Here is a 21162-nt window from a genome sequence, read left to right on the forward strand (position 1 = left end):
TATATATATACATATATATATATATATATAAAAGCGATTATCTTTGTCTATTTTTCTTAATGTTTTCTATTTTTTTTTAATGTTCCCCTCTGACAAAACAACTGGCCCCAGTTTGTCCCCCTCAGTAAAAGTGGTTTAGAACCGCCACTGCTGTGGGAGTATCACCTAACTGGGAGAGGGGTTACTGTCCTTTGTGATTCTGGATTGATAAAGCTTATTTGTATCTTAAAGGAAGAATATGCAACTTTTTAACCCAGTAGATGTCGCCCCCTTGAGCACCAGCATGAAACCAAAACAAGCTGCTGTTTGGCGACACGTCCGCCATACTGAGGCCTCCACTCCTCCAGCAACACACCTCCAACACCTCTCCCCTTACATTCACAAAAAGGAGTTATCAAATGGAAGGCACCATAATTAGGCACCATTAAGCGCAAGTGGCGGACAAAATTGTCCTTTGCTCGAGCTGCAATTGTCTGTGGCCTGCATTGGTGTGTTAGCAGGATAATGTGAGCTCACTTTGATTAGCTTGTAGCTTCGCGTTGCATGTAAACATACATGGAATGACCTTGATCTTAAAATTCTTATATGACATTCAAAAAATAATTATGTAATAGTTATTTTCTCTAGTCCTTGACTAAAACAGCTTTTTACATGAGGAGAGGAGTTGGCTGTCATGATGTTAACACAGCTCCAACAACAACAACACAACCAGTGGGACTCGTGCTTCTCACTCATTATATATAGTCATGACTCAGAGAGACATTTACATAATAATAATTGATAACAATTTATACTTTATTAATCCAGCGAAGGAAAATTCGGTTTTAAGGTCTGTTTAAAGGGGCTATATGTAACTTTAAAAAATACTGCGTTTGTAGCGATACCGCATGGCCGTTAGGTGAACTGCACCAGTAACCTGTTCCTCGATCTCCCTCACGTGCTCGTCATTCGTCCTCGTACGTACACAAACGAGCATCATCATCGGCCGCGAAACACTGGATATTTACCAGCATAATGTTTACAGAGGAGGTAAGTGGTCATACACATGTGAAAGTCTGTCAAGGAGTCTGTGTGTCTGTATTCATTCTCCATCCTACAAACGACAGTCTCTGCAGGCACTGGCTGAGAGCAGGAGTGTGTGATGAGTTTGTCCGCCTTGTGTGTGGAAGGCAACCTCTGGCTGTGGAGGTGAAGACCGGGAGTGTGTGATGAGTTTGTTCTGTTGATCTCTGTAAGCGGAGTGAGGCGGATGTTGAGAATGTGCATAAAATGTCACTACCTGGAGCTTTTGTGGAAAATACGACCCGGGTAAACTTTTTATACAGGCAACACAGACAGTGAACATCTACTTTTTCAAATCAGTTAACCGTTCACTTTTTAATGGGCAATAAAAAAACGATTTATACATGTAAAAAGTTACATATAGAACCTTTAATGAACATGCTACACACACACACCCTGTTGCTACACACTCGCCCTGGTGCCCTTAAGCAGTGCCTTGCTCGGCAGTGCCCAGGAAGTGCCCTGGCAACTCTCCAGCTACAAGACCATTTTCCTGACTTGGTCAGTTCCAGGACTTGAACTCCCTACAGACTGAGCTACTGCCACCCCATTATACAGTAGGATATACAGTATACTTGATAAACTTATATATATTTATGCTATATTTATGCATAAAATGTCGAAAAATTCTTCCTTTAACTTTGAGAAAAACATGTTTAACTATCATACATGATATACGTATCTCTCAGAAATGAAATATATTTGAAGCCGCAGGGTTTCTTCTGAAAACATATCTTGTTATGTTTCTCAGAGACTGAAATTAATAGCTTTTTCTTTCTGTTTGTAACATGGCTATACAGAAGGTTGCCATTTTTTCCCTATAGGTCTAAAGCACAATGATTCTTTACAGATGTAGTTGCTATGCTATTAAAGACTGTAGGGTTTGAAATATAAACTCGGATCATTAGCTTTGGTGACACCTTTGCATCGTATCAGATATGTTATACTTTTATGTGCTGCTGACTATGTAACTCCAACTGCCGGTTGATCTACAAGCACTCTATAGTTCACACTTCTTGTGGTACAGAAATTACAGTGTGTCGTGCTGTGTGCCAGCCTGCCTATTAGTACACACAAATATCACCATAAATCAAAACCCACAATAACCAGACAAATGTAGACAAGTCCTTTGGGAAAATATTTATTCATTAACGTCTTTCCAGACAACTAAGAATCTGGGACAAGTTTTGTCACTAAAAGGTCAAAAATATTTTTCCATGGTCTAACATGTTTTTTTAATGAAATCCTTGTAAGAGATTAAACACCTTTCCCAGTTAAATTTGTGTAACGATGAACTCATTTATGGGTCTCTGTAAGGCGAACTCAGGGGGCACAAACCAGCAGTCCAGTGTCGGAGCAGAGGCGATACTGTAGTCAGCAGTTGTGGATCTTCAAATAAAAACATAAAAGATCTTATATTTGTGTATCAAAGCACTCTCAAATAAATCGTTTTGTTCATAATAACACAGAACAATGGTACTTTTCTTAATGTTGCCAAATCCTGGGCTGGATTAATGTTGGGGCTTTCTGAATAATATAACAAAGAGTACGTACTTGACATCCTCTTTTTCTAAAGTGCATTGGAACAATGGAAATCAAATTGATTGATTGATTGATTTAAATATTTATTTATTGATTGATTGATTGGTTGATTGATTGATTGATTGATTGATTGATTGATTGATTGATTGATTGATTGATTGATTGATTGATTGATTGATTGATTGATTGATTGAACAAAACGCACCTGGTAGCAGTGACCTCCATGTTTTGGATCTTGAGTATAGTTGAGGGGGTTTGCTGTACCTCTTCATAAACTGCTGGCTTTAGAGCTAAGGAAAAACAAAAAATAGCAAAATATATTAGTGAATAATTATAACCTCAATAACAGCGAGTGATTGCAAACATTGATTGAATATTTTATGTACCTGATATTAAATCATGCAAACAAATCCACCCACCTAAAATCCCTGTAACGTTGGTGTCCATTGGCTGTTGTCTTATAACAGGCCAGAGATAAAAGTTGCCTTCCTTCTCATGAATCAGGAAGACAATACGTGTGTCTCCACTTACAACATCTATTTCATTGGCCCGCCTGATCACCGTCACACTAGAAAAGAAAGCACAGATCTTACATTTCTTGTGGATTTGCACCCCTGCTCTTGTGTGGGCTTATTAATGGTGTGTGCAGAAATGTTAATGTAAACACAGTTATTAAGTGTAATTTACCTCAGTTCTCACAATTTTGAAACTATAGTGATTAGTAAAGCTACAGCCAGCAGCATAAAGACTGGAAACAGGTGGAAACAACATTCTGAGCACTGTTCAATAGTGACAGAGCTCATTTTGTAGCTCATAAGAGTTAAATTATACTAAAACCTTTAAGAAGGCCTAAATCAAACAGGAAACTTTGGAGTCGAAAAAATTACACCAATGGGGAAATGCAAAAGCCTAAAAACACAAGTATAACATGTATTCAGCATGGACAGTACAGAAAATGGACATAGTCTCAGTGATGCCACCAATTGGTATCAGAAGCAGAGTTATGAAGCCAACACTGTCTCGGTCAGCTAAGTAACAGATCGGGGGAGCTGAGGTGGGCCTATACTTCTAAGTAAACAGCTACAAATTATGCAAATGTATGCATAACTCTCAGCATTTAAAAATCAAAGTGGGTGACTTATAAAAACCTTACCTCCTACGTGTGTACCAATAAAAACATGAGCTGTTCGTACCAATTTTTGTTTTTTGTACCGGTTAATAACAGTGTTTATTTCTGTAGTAATGGGCATTTTAACAAGAGGGTAAATGGGATGTTGGAGCCAGCCTTAAGTGGACATTCGAGGAACTGCCGTTTTTTTGCACCACAACTGTGACTTTCAACAGTAGAGGTTGCTGCTTGGTTTACAGCCTGTTACAAAAAAAACGGTTTGGGTCTCTAACTAATTTTTGAACTCATGACAGCTATGCATGGGCTGATTTAAATGTTAACACTGTGTTATTTCATTCAGCTTCAAATGTACAATATGTAGAATTGTATTACAATGTTTACATTAAAATATCTAAATTAATAAAAAGATGGACTAAACCTAGGTTATATATATTTTTCTTAAGTACTTACATTACCTCAAATATTTACAACAGTTATCAAAGCCAGTGAAATAACCGTTAGGCTATGGATGCCCCTAAGCTGCAATTTTTAAGTTAGGTTTCCATTCTCTCCCTGGAGATTCCTGCAAGCAAACAGCAAGTCTGCATCATTTCAAATCAGCCTCTTTTGTCTGATAAATAACCAGCTGCAGTCAGAAACTGCCTAAAGTAGCATATCACTCTTTGGGAAACAGGAAGGAAAACTAGCTGATCAGCCTACAAACGTTTCCAGATCAACCATATTCTTCAAATATAGTCAATTCTGGCTCACGAAAATCAACATGGCGGCAATCACATGCAGAACTTGAGTCTTCATCCAGCTGTGGGACCAATTGGTGACATCATGGGGGGCTACATCTCTTATTTATACACGCTATTGTGCAAATTCAACAAAGTACTATTTATTTCTCTTTTGATCCTCTCATCTACAAGTCACAGCAATGTCTCAATGAAGTTACAGTTTTCCTTTAAGAGTTGCTCTGATTTGATCTTAAAACCTGTCTGTGCACACAGACGAAGCAGTAACCTTTATGTATTATCATCTATGCAGGTCAGAAAGTCTGTTTGATCATGGTGTAATCATAACTGAGATTATAATGCAAAATCACCTATTACGAGAAACAACTTCAACCTGTTGAAGGTACTCTACTGTGGACTGTCCATCTCGTACAATGGTTTTCACGGCATCAAACTCAAAGTGTGCAGCAGCTGCATGTATGGCAATCCTTTTGAATCCTCCAAACAATACTTCATCAAGCTCACCATTCACAAACAGCTCTAAAGCAAAAGAGAACAACAATGTAACTCAACATTATAATCAAAACAAGCAGAGGTGGAAGAAAAGATAAGAGGTTTTTTTAAGGTTTATTTAGAGATAGGACTTGGATAGAGTCGGATGGGGCCCACAAGCTACCATCGCCTCTGTGAGGGGAATAAAATTAATACTGATGCCTCTGTATGAACAAAAGCAAACAAGACGAACAAAACTGAATATTTCTATATTTGCTTTTTTTGTGAATTAAGTTCAACAAACAAAAAACACCAAGGGCCTCTGTTTTAACAATATGTTTAAACATATATGCTGTTTATGTCAAATCATGTTTTTTCTGTTTCTGTTTTACATGTAGTTTATGTGCCTTATTGCTTTGAATTTATAGCTTTAAAGGTAAATAAGGGGTCAAATAATTTGTTTGTTATAATAGGGAATTATAGACCCCCATCAGCTGAAACTAGGTCTATTGACTGTCTAGCTGAATTACGCTCTCAGTATACAAACTCTGAAATCATAGTTATGGGTGATCTAAACTTGGATTAGTTGACGAAAAACTCTGATTACCTGAAGGAAATATCATCCCGTCTCAATTTAACCCAATTAATTAATGAACCCACCAGACCCAACTTGAAGAATCCTTCAAGATCGACTTTGATTGATTTATTGTTCTCAAACAGAAGTGAAAAAATTACTGCAAGTGGTGTCTTTGACTTAAGGGTTAGTGATCATTGCCCTATTGCTTGTATTAGGGATATGCATCTAAAGAGAACTTCTTCACATATTTTAGTTAAAAGAAATATGAAATATTTTAATGAACCTGCTTTAATGAATGACCTATTTGAGAGCGACATCCATCATACATCTCAATTTCAAGATACCGAACTAGCCTTACACTTTTTTACAAATAAGTTCCTCTCTGTGGTAAATAAGCATGCACCTTTAAAAAAAGTTAGGGTAAAAAATAGATCTAGGCCATGGTTTTCCCATGAACTGTCAGCTGTATTTCTATCAGAAACAAAGCTTGGTCCTTAGCTAGACGTACAGGAGAGGCGTCCCACTGGGCTTCTTTCAGAGCACTCAGGACCTCTCCAAAGCATTTGACACTGTTGACCATTCATTGCTTTTGCAAATTCTTGGTTTTATTGGTTTTAGTGCAAGTGCGTGTGCGTGGTTTTTGAACTACCTCACTGACCGACGGCAATCAGTGAACCTGGGAACCATCCACTCTGAGTTTCTTCAAATCACTAAGGGTGTTCCTCAAGGTTTAATCCTAGGCCCAGCCCTTTTTACAATTTTTATTAATAAAATTATTCCATTATTATCTAGCAACCATTCACATGCTCACTTAATGCTATCACTATATACAGATGATACAATATTGTACTGTATTGCTAATTCTGCTCAGCTTGCTCAGCTTGCCCTGGAGAACCTGCAACATTCCTTTAATGTTCTCCAAGTTGCACTTAACGATATTAAATTGGTTTTAAATGTTCAGAAAACTAAATGTATGTTGTTTTCTAGGGCTAAATGTGAAACTGATAATAACCTTCACATTACCACCCTGCTAGGATCCATTATCGAGAGAGTTAAAGACTATAAATATCTCGGTATATGGATAGATGACAGACTAACATTCAAACTTCACATTGATAACCTTACTGTCAAACTATGACAAAAGGTTGGTTACCTATATAGAAATAAATCAAATTTCCCTATGTTCTGTCTGAAAAGGATAATTGAAGCAGTTTTTCTCTCAGTTTTGGATTATGGTTATGTGGTCTATAGGCATGCCTCTTCCACTATGCTAAAGCCCTTAGATGCTGTTTACCATTCTGCGCTTAGATTCATTACCGGTGATAGCAACATGACTCACCACTGCATTCTTCATAATAAAGTTGGTTGGCCCTCCCTCACTGAGAGACGCAATAACCACTGGCATCTTTTTATCTATAAAGCCCTTACTGGAAAGCTTCCATCATATATCACCTCCTTGTTACATCTGAACCCCGGTCCATTTTTAACCCGCTCGAGAGAGAGGCTGGTTCTCCAGGTTCCTCATGCCAGGACTGACCTGGGAAAAACTGCTTTTAGTGTTAGTGCTGCAAACTCCTGGAACATTTTACAACAGGACCTGAATTTGAGCCCCTTTAACCCCTTATGGACACTTTAGAAATATTATTTTTAACCGCCCAATATCTGACTGTAACTGTTTTATTTGATTTTAATTACTGACTTATCACTGTAGTAATTTCAAGCTTTTAAATCATTTTAGTGTATGTATTTTATTGTTCTTATTTCTCTTTTATTGATTTTATTTTCTGTAGTAGCTTTATCTAATTTCTCGTTGTTTATCATTTATGTATATTTTCTCGGCATCATTGTAAATGAGGGTCGCCCTCAATGATCTCTCCGAGAACTTAAATAAAGGTTGATGATGATGATGATGATGATATGCCTTGAAGGTTGGTATTCCACTGTTTTCTTAAGCAATGCATTTTGTTCTTTGCACTTATATGTTTTAATGTAGTAACTGTATGTCACATAAATGTAGTGAATAAAATAGAACAATATTTTCATTATGATATGTAATGAAGTACAATTAATAAGACGCTGAAAGTACACTTAATTTATAACTGCTGCAAGTATACTGAGGAGAAGCAAGAGAAGAAAATTCTGCTATTACATGTTGTAAACAAATGGTGAAATATCAAGGGTTTATTGACCAGACTGTTTTTGAGGGTTTCTAACAATTTTCACAAAGAGAAACATTACTGACCTTTATTGGGATGGTGAAGAAGTTTAAGGCTGACAAGTCCATAGACACCATAACAAAGTGGAAGAGACAGGCTCTCAGTTTTAAGCAAAAACTGGTGGATATGCAAAACTGGAAGTGGAACAAATGGAAGACTTGGAAGCAGAGAAATTGTAGAAGGTCTGACAGTTCGGGGGGGCATGAAACCCATTTGGACATGATGGGACACTAAGGAACATAGAGATAAAGAGAGCAACAGAGTCATAATCACAGTAAAGCCACAGGAAACACAACAAACATCAAACAGCATCAAAACTAGCTCCCAATAATCTGACAATCCAAAAAAGGTTTAAACAAAATGCATGCCGTGCTTAATTTGTTTAAATAAATGTGACACATTTTCCATTGAGAGTTTTTGCATTAAAAGATTAAAAACTATCTTTGGCCACTGCTGAAAAGACATTCTTAACTGAAAACGTTTAATAAACATCTTTGTTTAGATTTCACTAAGGAAATCTGTTTCTGTCACAAGATATTTTGCACATAAATAGATCATCAATGCAAACAACATGTATGAGATTTAAGTATTTGTTGTTCAAGTATTTGTTTATCTGTTGCACTCTGTGAGCCGTGGTTTGTAATTCTCAGGCAGTAATGGTAAACTGAACATAAGATTATGTACTAAAGTTAGGATGTTTGGAAACATCTGGCTAAAATTGTGCAGAGTGTAAATGTAGTTGTTTGAGTGGTCTTTTGTTTGCATCTAACATGACAATAACAGACAACTTCAAATATGTAGTGATGACGCCATGAGCTGGATGGGCTACGATAACTTTGGCTGGACAGTAGGGGCGGATACAGGTGGAGGGCAGGGTGGCCAGGGCCCCAACAGGCTGCCAGGATAGTGTTAAAAAATACAAAGGTTTGAAAATTGTGATTAACTGGAACTAATAATCAAAGCCTCTTTTGTTATTGATCATTATTTTTTTTAAATGAATTACAGCACAATATACTGTAAATAGTACCATGAATTATATCTATTAAATACTCCTAAACCTATAGCGTTTCCCATTGTAGCACTGGGTGGCTCATATATAGCATCAAATTCTTCTTCAAGAAAATCTGCTTACACGAATGTAGTTACAGTTTAAGCAAGTAAAATTAATTTTTATGACGAATCTTAAAAAGATTTCAGGTGTTTTTCCAAAAATGCTTTGAAAGTGGTCCATTTAGAATTTTTTTCAATCAACACATTAACACATTATCTTTTGTTTTATAGTTCTCAAACTGAAATGCACAAATTCTATACAGCCTTGTCTATGTAAATCTATACATTTCATTTTTTGAGTCTGGTCAAAAAACAGGATGTTTGGTGAAGGGAAGCTGACATTAGAGTGTTCTTCATAACATCTCGGCGTTCTGCCCTGTAAGTTCTTCTTTCAGTATGGGCAAAGTTATAACAACTAATTTATGTGATGTAAAGCCACTTCACAGTAACTCATTAAATATGAAATCAAAGCCAATTCTTTCTTTTTTTCCCCTACAGTATTGTCTGGGAAATCTCTCACAAAAAAAAGTGTGTGATTAAAGATGAAATACTTATAATGATATTTTACATCAACATTTGTATAGACCTTTTCTATTTAGTTATTTGATTCATGCACATATGAATTGTAACCTTTCCTTTTGTGTGTTACGATACAGATACAGGAAGTTTCTATTCATTCACTTTTCATAGGACAAATTAAGAGGACACTCCCGCCTTGGTGGATGTATGTGTTGACTTTGTGCTTTTTATCTAATCAGGCACATTTTGTAACATTATTTCAAAGAAAAAAACCAGATCAGAATTAGAAAAGAAAAATATTACCACGATCCACCGCAACATCAGCAAAGCTAGGACGGTCAGCCAAATCCTTTACTACAGTGATCGCCATCTTGTTGACCACTCCTGAAACTAAATACAAAATTTGGACAAAAACGTGCCTGATTAATGTTATTTTTGCAAGTGCGCTCTCTCTTTCTCTCTTGAATCAACTGTTGCATTTTAGAGCCACGGCACTCGCTAATAACAGTTTGCTAGCATGGTGGAGGCGCCGCGAAAGAAGGCGAAAAACTAACAATTTCCATCCAGAATGGGAAGAGGAATTAATGACCCTAACCCTAACACTAACCCACTAAGAGTGAGTGCCTACTTTGGATCCACTTACCTCTGTGAAATGACATTTTCACAAATGAAAATAATCAAAACAAAGTACAGGAGCCGCCTAACTGACAGACACCTCACTGACTGTCTCAGACTGGCTGTCTGTAGCTATGAGCCAAACTACAAGGCACTCACAGACAGTATTCAGTCACAGCCATCCAGTGAGTAGCATGACTGCAACAGTTTTGCCTTCTGATGATGTGAAAAGTGATGCAGAGGATGGGAGGGGACACATAACTGTACTTATCTTAATTGCACTGACTAAGAATTTTGTTAGCACATGTTAGAGTTCTACTTTCTAAAATACACATGGTAGGCTAAATGTATTAACTTGCATGAAGCTTCAATTGATAATGATCTGTTCACTGCAAGTGTGTTGATTTTTTCTTTGTCTACTATGAACAAAATCATTTCTTCATACAAATGGAAAATAAGCCTCAAGCCTTTATTTTTTGTTAGTGTTTCCTTAGTTGCTAAAATTCTCAAATTTGAACTAAAGCATGTCATGTAATTAGAAAGCAAAATGGTTTACAATGGCACTTAATATGATCTGCTCACTGCAAGTGTGGAGATTTTTTTTCTTTGTTGTCTTTTATGAAAACAATAATTTCCTCATACAAGTGGAAAATTAGCCATATGCATTTATTTTCTGTTACTGTTTTCTTGGTAACAAGAGTTTGAAAGTTGGACCAACGCATTTACTGTAATTCAAATACAATTAGTTTAAATAAAAGGCCTCAAGTTGGAAGTACAATCTGGGCTGTCCTTTTTTTCCTCAATAGGTAGATCTTGCCTTTCACCAAAGCTGAGGTCAGGGATCTTGGGCTTAAAAAGGTTGGTGACCACTGGAAAAGGAAATTTATTGTCTCGCATGTAACTGAACGCCTGAACTTGTAATTGGCATAGATTGTTTAGAAGCATTTTGGGTGAAAGTCTAAAACTCGCTTTGCTACACAGAATGAAAACAACATTTGTGCTGACATGATTAAAAAAATAAAATGATTAATTACAGGCTTTTAAATTAATGTAAAATGGCGATGAGATTTATTTTTGTGAAGTTTTATTTTAAAGATCTTTATTTTCTCAGGTTGAGATATTATACATTATTTGATTTAATGCTAATTCCATTTATATTTACATTTTGTACTTTGCAAGAGTATCTGTTTGATATGATGAACTTTGCCTTTAAAGTTACCGATGGTTACGGTTGGAGGAGTGATATTGCTTTAAGACACGTAAGGTGTCGCTGTTGTTGTGCAGTCTGGATATGTCATGCTTTGTTACGGACAGACATTAAAGTATGTGAGACTCACAGCAGAAGTTGTCCCCGTGCTTTTACTTACCCACACCCGACGATATATTTAATTAAGTATGTTTAGTGTTATAGTTAACGGCAAGCCAAACTAGGATAATCAATTTTTCCTTGTTCATCTTTATTAAAAGTTAATTCATAAATTTCTTCAATCTGATTAGTTGATTAGCTTCAGTTTGACAACATAATCAAAACTAAAGGCCAACAAAATTTGCAGGAATGTGTTTCCTTTTTACTAAATGATGGCATATGATCAGTGACATGTGTAAAATGTTAAAAGGACTTGAACTTGTGTAGCGTTTTTCTAGTCTTGTGACTGCTCAATACACTTTTTACAGCTCAGGTCACATTCTCCTATTCACACCACATTTACACACTGAAGGCAGAGACTTGTGTATTAACTGATCTCATTCATACAGTGGGCACAATGGGGTTAGGTGTCTTGTCCAAGGACACTTTGAAATTTGACTGCAGGAGCTGGGGATTGACCCCCTGAGCTTCCTGTTGAGAGATGACTGACTCTACCACTGAGCCAAAGCTACCCCATATAAACATCATGTTCTTTTGGATCATTTTATAGATCATGTCATTTACAATAATCCTCCTCAGCTAGCATGTGTGTGTATGTGGAGAGGAAGGTTGGTAAGGTAATCAGATTTTAGATACAGTTTCAGGGAATAAAGGGAGCATTTAAGTGAACACTTAATTAAGAGAAGAATAGAGTACAATTACATTATAAAGGTAGACATAACCAATTGTAAATAGTGTTTAAATTTGCGATTGATTAATTACAAAGCCTGGCATTAGATTTGTTTATTTGCTAAAAAGAACTTGTTTCAAATATTTAATTGAAAACTGTGAATTAATAATAAGTTATTTAATTAATAGTTTTTATTAATTGTTGATTAGTTAAGTCACATAATTTATTTTGTTGAAATCCACACTTACATTTGAAATTATATTTATACAATTAATTTACTGTTTTCATTCTGTGTAATTCCCCCGCCTGATGCCACACACACTTATGTCCTACCTTTACGCATCTTTGCCTTCCCTGATAAGAGACATTTGAAAACAAATGTTGAACTCTTCAGTTTTTGCACTGTGTTTGTTGTTCTGTTCACATTTGTGTTACTCACCACCAAAAGACCTGGCAGAACTACCTGGAATAGCCACGGGTACGTAATGCCCCGCATTAGAGGTTGGGGTCTGAGGTGCTTCACCTTCCTTGGGTTTATTGAGCACATCTGAGCTCTCCCCAGGAGGCTTGGTGACCACCATGGATGTGAGTGGGGTCACAAAGCTGTATTTCAGCGACAGCTCCAAGGCCTCTTTCTTAGCGTTCTCCTTCTCTGGTCCAGATAACCGCAGTCTGTGGCACAAGTTGTGTATGTTTGAAATAAGAAAGAAGAAGAAAGATGCTGGGGGTTTCCAGTCACCAGTATCGTTTTACCACCCAGAACACCCAACATATAACTGTTTTTTTAACATTTTACAAACACTGTATTCAACTTCCACATCCAATGAAAAAGTTTTTCTAGGTTTTGCTTTTGTATGCAAAGCTCTTGCATTTAAGCCGCTGAACAGTCAGTTGCCCTGCAAGGTGTGAAATAGCCATAAGCCTGCAGGCTACTACATGTCTGGTAAATTCTGTAAGGGACAGTAACGATATTTGCCACCAAATTAAAGTTGTCAACCGTGTATATCTACTTTTGTTTTGCTTCTATGGCTAAAATGTAAGAACTATTTTTAAAATTACACTTTAAACTTTGGAATTGTAAATCTTCTTACCTGTCCTGTGAAAACAAAAGGCTTGACATGTGGTGGAATTTCTGTAACCATTTAGATTTAAATGTACAGACATCATTTTGTTGATTCATTGTTCTCTGATGTCAGTCAGAGCTAATAGAGTTCAGCTGTGACTAGAAAGTAAGGACAGCTTAACATGTCAAGGATCTTCCCCTTTATCTGCAATGTTGTTTGGTAGACTAAATTGTCCTAGACATCACAGACTAGTTTAGAAGGGTCAATATGACCCTGACATCAATAACATCTTTTGGGCTATATGCAAAGCCTTTGTAAGAGTCTAGCAGAAGTGGCATAGCAAGACACAGTATCAGACGTGTTCTGTTACTCAATTTCTCCTCTGGAGTCATCTTGTATTTATATACTTTCTTCAACTTAAGCCATATGAGTCTTACTGAATCATTTCTTGTGTGAAGTCAAGTCTTACTAATTTCCTCAACATGACCGACTGGGTAACATCACCAAGGGTAACCTCTCCTTCAGCACCTAGACTACCCAGGTCACTTTATCAGAATCCTCTTCGTGGACTTCAGCAGTGCTTTCAACACCATCCAAAGGCATCTGATGATCCAGAAACTACACCAGCTCAACACTGCCTGATCCACCTCATTCACAACTTCCTCAATGACAGGCTTCAAGTTGTGCGAGTGGCCACAACCTCATCACCTGCACCACTAACACCGGAGCACCACAAGGATGTGTATTAAGCCCATTCCTGTACACACTCTACACCAATGACTGCACCAGCCCACAAACTTCACTCAGTGGTTTGAGAATAACCATCTTCATCTCAATGTCCCGTAGACAAAATAATTAATAATCAGTCCCCCCTCACCTCAGCATCCACTTCTCAAAAATACCCAAGCAGTGGAAATAGTTAACAGTTTTAAATATCTCGGAGTAACACTACACAACCAACTCAGTTTTGAACAGCACACCAGTGACATCCAAAGAAAGAGCCATCAAAGACTGTCAGCCATCCACAAACTGAAAGGACTCTATGTTGCCCCCTATCTCCTCCTACTGCTATATCAGAGCATGATCCAGCCCATCTTATTGTACTGTTCAACCTGCTTCTTCAACATGTTGTCTGTAAAAAACAAGGCCAAACTCACATGCATCACAACCACAGCTGCCAGAATAATCGGTCTCCCCACACCCAACCTAACAGAACTCAATAACAGGGCCATGACACGCATTGCAACCTCAATAGAACAGGACATCACACACCCACTGAACATTCACCTCGCCCCACTTCCCTCAGGACGGAGGTATAGAGCAATGAGGTGCAGAAAGTCTGCAGTTATAGCGGCCCTAATCAGAAGGCCTCGCTGAACAGGCCAGAGTGGGAACTTTTGACTGTTGTCTAACTCCGTTTGTGTTATACTCTGTTTTTCTGTGTATGAATGTTCTTTGGTGGGACTTGTCTGTTTGGACAGTAACGGTGCTGTGCAAAATAATTTCCCTTTGAGGACAATAAAGTCTAAAGTCTTAGGTAATGGTCGAATGAGTGACAGCTAATTAATTAAATCAATAATAACTTTGATTAAAAAAACAACAACTATCTGACTAAGATTCTTAATGCAAGTTTTCTTGCTTCTTGGGACTGTTGATCAGACAAAAGCAAGTGAAAAAAAGTTAAAAAGCAATCCAGACACACCACTTTTGGCTATGGGAAATTATGATGGGCCTGTTTCAGTACTTTCTTTTTTCATTACATTATATTATATCTAGACAACAGAGTTTGCATTTAATTAATCAAATCAAACTATGAGGGGTTGTAGCCATTCAAAAAACAATTGTTGAAAATAATGAATGGATAAATATATATTTTTAAAAGATGTTGGACATCACACTCACTCTTTCTCTAGAAGCTGTTTTACTGTGAGGTAGGCCCAAACTCTCTGGATGTTACTGTCAGACACATCGGCTGACTCCACTGTAACATTTGTTCCAGGAAACACCACCTTTCTATTTCTCTGTCATTGAACAAATACATTCAGATGTCAGTTATTTTTACATTTTACATAGCGCTAAGAAATTGAAAGCTCAGGCGAGTGTGGATTTGTCCTTACCGAAACAGCCACAACTTGTGGAGTGAAGGTTCCGATGTCGTTGTCAGTGATCTGACCTGCCACAACAATCTCAGAGCCATTATAATACTGGCTGAAGTTAGTCTGGGTTAGATTAATCCCACCCTCATAAACCATTGTCACATCTGTTAACAAAGGAGTTGCCACCTCTTCATAGAAACCCTGTTGACATACAGTTTGGACTCTGGTTTAATGTCTAGTTTTTCCACAGCAGAGTAAGAGCAGTTTTTCCATTGAAATGTAACAAATATTTATAGTGTGAGGGATTTAAATTACCTTGAGTTGTAACTCAGCATCAGAGTCTTCATAAATCCGTCGAGCCACACCGTTGTTCTGCAGTGACATCTTTTCAAGGAACTCAAAATTGACATCAAAACCAAAACCGAGGCAGTAGAGAGGGAATTTACCTGCAATAGCCTTTCTTACATTTGACTGAATTACTTCCAGATTTATCACCCCTGCAGACAGAAGACCAACATGAAGTTTGACGATTAAAACTGAACTCAATTTCCCTTCGACAGTAAAATCAAACCATTAATCTGTGATGAGCTCATAATGGTGTCATCACAGAATGCAGTTGTTATTATGAACATCACACTGTAATAAACACAAGTCACACAAGTATGGAGTTTAATCAGCAGAAAGAAGATGTCAAGCCATTGATTGTCAGCTTAAAAATGTAAGATAGTATTTTTAGAGCACTCTCAATGCAATGCATATATGTGATATGCATGTTTTTTTTCATTATAACCTGAGGTTGGGTCTCCATCTGTGAGCAGTATGAGAATAGATGCTGAGCCTTCTCTGGGATTTGCATTCAGCATTCGTGCTCCTTCTAAAACTGCTTGGTTAATGTCCGTGGCTGAAATAGAACGACAACAAAAATGCTTCAACGCTAACATTCTGCTGTCAAATGTGACTGTCTCATAAAAAAGTATTTTCCCTACAAAAAAACCTCACCTCCTCTATCTCGTATCCGCTGTGCAAAGGTTTTGGCACTAGCCAGGTTTTCTTCCGTAGCCTGAACAAGCTCTCGTTTCCAGTGAAAAATGGAGCCATCAAAAGTGATCAGACCAAAGTGGTCTTCTTCTGCCAGGTCATTCAAGATACGAATCAATGCAGTTCGGGTCTGGTTAAAAACAACATTAAAACATTACAGCTTTTGTTCATCTCAGAAGATTTGTATTTGTAGTTGGTATATTAAATGCCACAGGCTGAAAATTAAAAAATGCCTCAAAGTTCTTGTAGTAATTTGTCACAAAATCACACTCTCATAAACTGTACCTGTTGTATTTTTCTGCCGTGCATTGAGCCACTTTGATCAATAATGAAGGCCACATTTTTTGGTATTCGGGCAAGATTAGATGGAGCAAAGTGATGAACGAAGTACCCTGATGACTTCTAAGGAAGAGTAAGATGAAATTTTGACTGGTTAGAAAAGATTGTTGGTAAGGCAAAGGCAAAACTGCCATACATATGAGATGCTGCTAACAGTTTCATTAAAAGTCAAAAATGTAAAAAAAAAAAGATAGGACTCTTGCTGTACCTTGATGTCTCCAAATGAGTTGTCCCTGTTGACGTCATAAACAATAACCAGATCTCCATTCATGCCTTGCTCTCCACAGCGGTCACACGTCTTTTGTTGTTCCTCAGTTGGGTAGAAATACACCCACGCCTGGTAACAGGAAAATTCAGATTTATACACCCTTGACAGGCTGAGAAATAGGCCAGAATAAATGTCAAATACCATCAGAAAACCATTGGGGGCAATGGGCTGAACAAAGATCAGACTGCTACCTGTGTGTCTGAATGTGTTTTGGTGATGGCATTAGCCATGGCATTGGTGCTTAGTCCACCTTTAACCTCCATGATATTGATTCCAGCTTTCTCATGTATGTACACATCAACCTGATTTAGAGAAATAAATGACATAGTTATGGAGATGTTATCACTCAAGTATTGTTTTCCTGGTTCATCCATGAATAAAATACCAACAGAATGTTCAAACCTTGAAGTCTTTTACAGGCTGCATTGGTCGGGCGTGGATTTGCAGCTCGTACTTGCCCAGTTTGCGTGTCAGTAGTTCCTCATATGTAAGTTCAAAAGTGACCTTTTTGTGAGCTGCTACATTCACAGAGGTCTTGAATTCTTCGAGAGTCCTCCCTACAGAACTTTTACAGAGGGGATTATCATGGCTTTAAAGCAGTGGGTCCCTTAAATTAAAACAGTTCGTACATCTGACCCTTCATCAGGAGTAAAGCCCATGGAAGCAATTACAATTATTTTATTTTATTTTCTTAGATTGTTTAAGTTGAAGGATTTTAACATCAAAAATAGATATCTAAGAAAAGTCAGAAAAAGAACATTTTTATACTTTCAAGAATATTTTTCACTTTGTTCCTCTCTAATGAAAAGGACACACAAGATCTTATAGGATATATAATCTAGAAATCATTTGTATATTGCCAAGACCTGGCAATATACTGTTTCAGTCTATTGATCCATGTACCTGACAATCCCAGCGCTCTGGCCTTGTGACACAGCATCAGTGTACTGCTGCTTAGCCGCCTCCTTAGATTTCACAACCCCATCGTATGCCTGGCCATCTATAAACCTGAAGACCGAGGACAAGCTTATGTTGGTATAAATATTAATAATGACCCATGATTTATTTCATGATTAAATGTTTACATTTATTGTTAATGAATTAGTCATTATGTACACACATTCTGAATTTACTGATGAAGGCATTCTTGGGAATCCGGACTTGAAATTCTATTTCCTTTGACTCGTCCACTCGATTGGCCACACGGCTTGTGATGACTGTGGTTGCATAACGACTGCTCACTGTTGAGTTGATGTGAAAGCTGTAGATGTCCCAGTCATCCTGAGCAAATACAGGAGGCCCATTTCACAATCAAGTAATTAGCTTGTTTAATCTCTCTGGCCGAGGACCAACTAACCAAAGGTCAGATGATGATGTTAAGCAAAGGCAGACGGCATTGGTAAAATGTTATTGGTTTAAACGCAGAAACACCCAGTTCTTTTTTTCCATCCAGTAGATTCACATGGCACACTTCCTTTATCCCTTAGGTCTTACTTAATGATTAACACCATGGGGGCATTTTTATGTCCTTAAAAAGGGGGATTAGACCCCATAATGTGACCGTATAAACATATTCACACACACAAACAAACCAAAAGAAACAGATTTTTGTAACTTATCTGAACTTTTAAATGTCAACTTTCAACAATTCCTTTTAGCATAGTTGCCAAATCTTACTAAATGCCAAGTCTGAAATACACAAACACACAAACATGAAGCAACACTCAAGTTATTGAGCCTGCAGGCATTTATCAGGACAAAGTTTAGTGTGGTGTAACATACAGAAAAATAAGAACACCAAAGCCTCTGAAATGTATAAATTAATTTGCTGGATTGATTGTATAGTTTCTATGCAGCTCTTTTACACGAGGTAATATAAGTATCTTACCTTGTTTGGTAGTGTGGTTACCAAAGCCAGCAGCAGCCCAAAGAGGGTTACTTGCACCACAGCTCTTGCCATGATGGGGCTTACAAGAGTGCAAGCAAGACAGCTGAAATGGCCTTTTAAACTCAGACGGACAAGGACAGCATGTGTAAATATTTTTTGAAAGGTCAAACTCTTCTTTTCTCTCTCTCACTGGTACACAGGATAAAAACACGCCCACCCACAGAAACACACTCCCGCCCACGTGAACACATTGCACACTGCTGGGAATCACACACATAACTAACCAAAATTAACAAGTTCAGTAAAATAAATAAATGAATTCAATGCCATGGTGTCAAGCTAAAAAAAAGTTACTGCTACCTAATGCCAAAGCACGATACGCTACCAAGGCCAGCCAGTCTGAGAGGTTTCCACTCCGAACAGCCACGTCAGGCTAACAGACAAGGAAAAATTAAAACTGACACTTTTGGGGAGAAATGCTGGATTCAGCTGCAGGACCACCCCTGACCACTCTGGTGGGATCCTGCAGAGGTCCACATGAATGGAGAAAGCCTGAAGCTCTCCAATCCGCCTGGCGGTGGCCAGTGCCAGCAGTAGGGCAGACTTAAGGGATAATCACTTCAAGTCAACAGGATCCAGGGGCTCGAACGGAGTTCATTCCACAGCCTTTAGAACCAGCTCCAAGGCGAGAGAAGATCTACACTGACGGCCAATATGCCTTCTGGCCCCCTTGAGGAAATGGGGCACAAGGTTGCCAACTTCCTCGAATAATTGGCATCCTCCTATACGGGCTGCCTTGATAGCCGCCACCATACCCCTTAGCGTAGAGGGTGACTACACTGCATCCATGAGTTTCTGCAAAAACTGCAGAATCTCCGGGGCTGAGCATGCCAGAGGATCTACCTGATGTTCCTTGCAACATGTCATAAAGACCCTCCACCTGTGACCATAGAGCGCCCTCGTTGATGGGGCACGAGCCCCCTGCAGAGTTTGGTCCACCGACTGTGACAGCTGCATGGCTAACAGCCCTTTTCCTCTCAAGGCATTGAACAGAGTCCTGTTTGCCAGTGACAGCAAATCCTGCCGCACTAGAAGTTCCCAAGGAGTCCCGTCTAGCAGATCTCCGCTAACCATCACTAGGACAAGCCTCATTTCCTCCATTCTCTCTCTTTACAGAAGAGGTGGAAGGAGCATGAAAGGGGGGAAAGCCTAAAGCGGGGCCTTTAGCCATGGGTGAGCAACGGCGTCCACTCCCAAAGGAGGACTGTCTTTCCCTAGCGAGAAGAACAGGGTACAGTGGGTGGATTCCTGCGATGCAAACAGATCGACTGCAGCTCGTCCAAAGTGGTGCCAGATACCTGCAACCAACTGAGGGTGTAGCCTCAAACCTCCTGGGTCTGAACCCCCCCTGGACAGCTGATCCGCTCTCAGATTGTTCACCCCTGGCACATGAACCGCCCTCAGGGATCCAAACCTGGGATATGGCCAAAGCCACAGCCGGTGTGCCAGTTTGCACAGGCGTGGGGAACACAGGCTACCCTGCCTGTTGAGGCTGATGCGGTCACACCGTCACACTTACATGCCATAAGCCCCAGGAGGCGGAGAGACAGTCCCCATGTGACCCTTGCCCCCAGTTTGAAATGTGAGAGACATCCCCTGAGGGCCACCTGTCTCTCCTGAGTCAATCAAGTTGTGCAGTCTGGTAATCCATTATGAGGCCGAGAAACTGCGTCCTTTGTGATGGCTCCAGCCTGCTCTAATTCCAGTTGAGATGCAGGCCTAGATGCTGTAGGCCATCCAGGAGCAAGGACAAATGAGCCCGACATTGCTCCTCTGAACGTGCACACAGGAGCCAGTCGTCCAAATAATTCAGAATCCTGATCCCTTTCAGTCGCAGCGGCAACAGAACTGCTTCCGTGCACCTGGTGCGGGGAGCTAGGGAGATCCCGTATGGGAGGAATTGGTATGTCTTTCTTCCAAAGATGAAACTGAGGAACCGCCAGTGCCCTTCCGGGATGTGAATCTGGAAATAGGCATCGTGACGAACCAATCTCCCCTCCAGATGGATTGTTTAACCCTCGCGACAGTCAACATCTTGCATGGCAAACGTCTGAGTTATTTGTTGAGCCCCCTCAGATCTAAAATGGGACAGAGATTCCCATCCCTTTTTGGGATGAGAAAATACCGGGAATAAAAACCAGCTTGCTTGTTGCCTGGTGGAACTACTCTGATGGTCACCTTCATCAGCAGAGGGGAAATTCCAACCTTGAGCACAGTCTTGAATTTTGGATTCATCACTGTGAAGACAGTTGGGTTCCTTGAGGTCGGAGGAGGACGGGCAAATTTAATATGATACCACTGGGTCATGGTAGAAAATTACCCAGGGGCTCGCACCCAGTGTCCTCCAAGCTGTGAGACATGCACCAGACCGGCAGTGGCAGGCTGGACCCGGACTGGCATCAGGGGCGAGGCGGGGGCTTAGGCTGTCCTTTGATCTGGGCCCCCTCACATGGCT

General features: G+C 39.2%; 2 protein-coding genes across 2 annotated transcripts; both read right to left on the reverse strand.

The window, feature by feature from the left end:
• Positions 1-2183: 2183 nt before the first annotated feature.
• LOC132977230 (uncharacterized) lies at positions 2184-7947 on the reverse strand. The gene is made up of 5 exons (XM_061041698.1): positions 7761-7947; positions 4821-4989; positions 3024-3172; positions 2810-2894; positions 2184-2451 (listed from the first exon to the last, which is right to left on the reverse strand). Exons 1-5 carry the CDS (start codon positions 7945-7947, stop codon positions 2337-2339), a joined length of 705 nt encoding a protein of 234 aa, XP_060897681.1. The 3' UTR covers positions 2184-2336.
• Positions 7948-8042: 95 nt separating this feature from the next.
• Positions 8043-18806, reverse strand: LOC132977953 (inter-alpha-trypsin inhibitor heavy chain H3-like). The gene is made up of 14 exons (XM_061042894.1): positions 18648-18806; positions 17880-18040; positions 17663-17767; positions 17162-17324; positions 16951-17061; positions 16700-16828; positions 16438-16554; positions 16114-16282; positions 15905-16015; positions 15430-15611; positions 15136-15315; positions 14921-15039; positions 12394-12626; positions 8043-8858 (listed from the first exon to the last, which is right to left on the reverse strand). The coding sequence occupies exons 1-14, from the start codon at positions 18717-18719 to the stop codon at positions 8734-8736; spliced, it is 1977 nt and encodes a 658-aa protein (XP_060898877.1). The 5' UTR covers positions 18720-18806; the 3' UTR covers positions 8043-8733.
• Between the last annotated feature and the right edge of the window lie 2356 nt (positions 18807-21162).

The sequence above is a fragment of the Labrus mixtus genome, chromosome 7 (genome assembly GCF_963584025.1).
Source record: "Labrus mixtus chromosome 7, fLabMix1.1, whole genome shotgun sequence".
Taxonomy (NCBI): domain Eukaryota; kingdom Metazoa; phylum Chordata; class Actinopteri; order Labriformes; family Labridae; genus Labrus; species Labrus mixtus.

What these genes read in the sequence shown, in the direction of transcription:
- LOC132977230 (XM_061041698.1), bottom strand. Translation starts at nt 7,947, where the DNA reads ATGGGTTTCATGCCCCCCCGAACTGTCAGACCTTCTACAATTTCTCTG. An exon ending in TCTTCACCATCCCAATAAAG is followed by an intron (nt 4,990 to 7,760) that starts GTCAGTAATGTT and finishes CTTTTGCTTTAG; the next exon opens with AGCTGTTTGTGAATGGTGAG. An exon ending in ATGGAGGTCACTGCTACCAG is followed by an intron (nt 2,452 to 2,809) that starts GTGCGTTTTGTT and finishes TTTTATTTGAAG; the next exon opens with ATCCACAACTGCTGACTACA.
- LOC132977953 (XM_061042894.1), bottom strand. Translation starts at nt 18,719, where the DNA reads ATGGCAAGAGCTGTGGTGCAAGTAACCCTCTTTGGGCTGCTGCTGGCT. An exon ending in ACGGCAGAAAAATACAACAG is followed by an intron (nt 16,283 to 16,437) that starts GTACAGTTTATG and finishes GTTTTTAACCAG; the next exon opens with ACCCGAACTGCATTGATTCG. An exon ending in GCGGATACGAGATAGAGGAG is followed by an intron (nt 16,016 to 16,113) that starts GTGAGGTTTTTT and finishes GTTCTATTTCAG; the next exon opens with CCACGGACATTAACCAAGCA.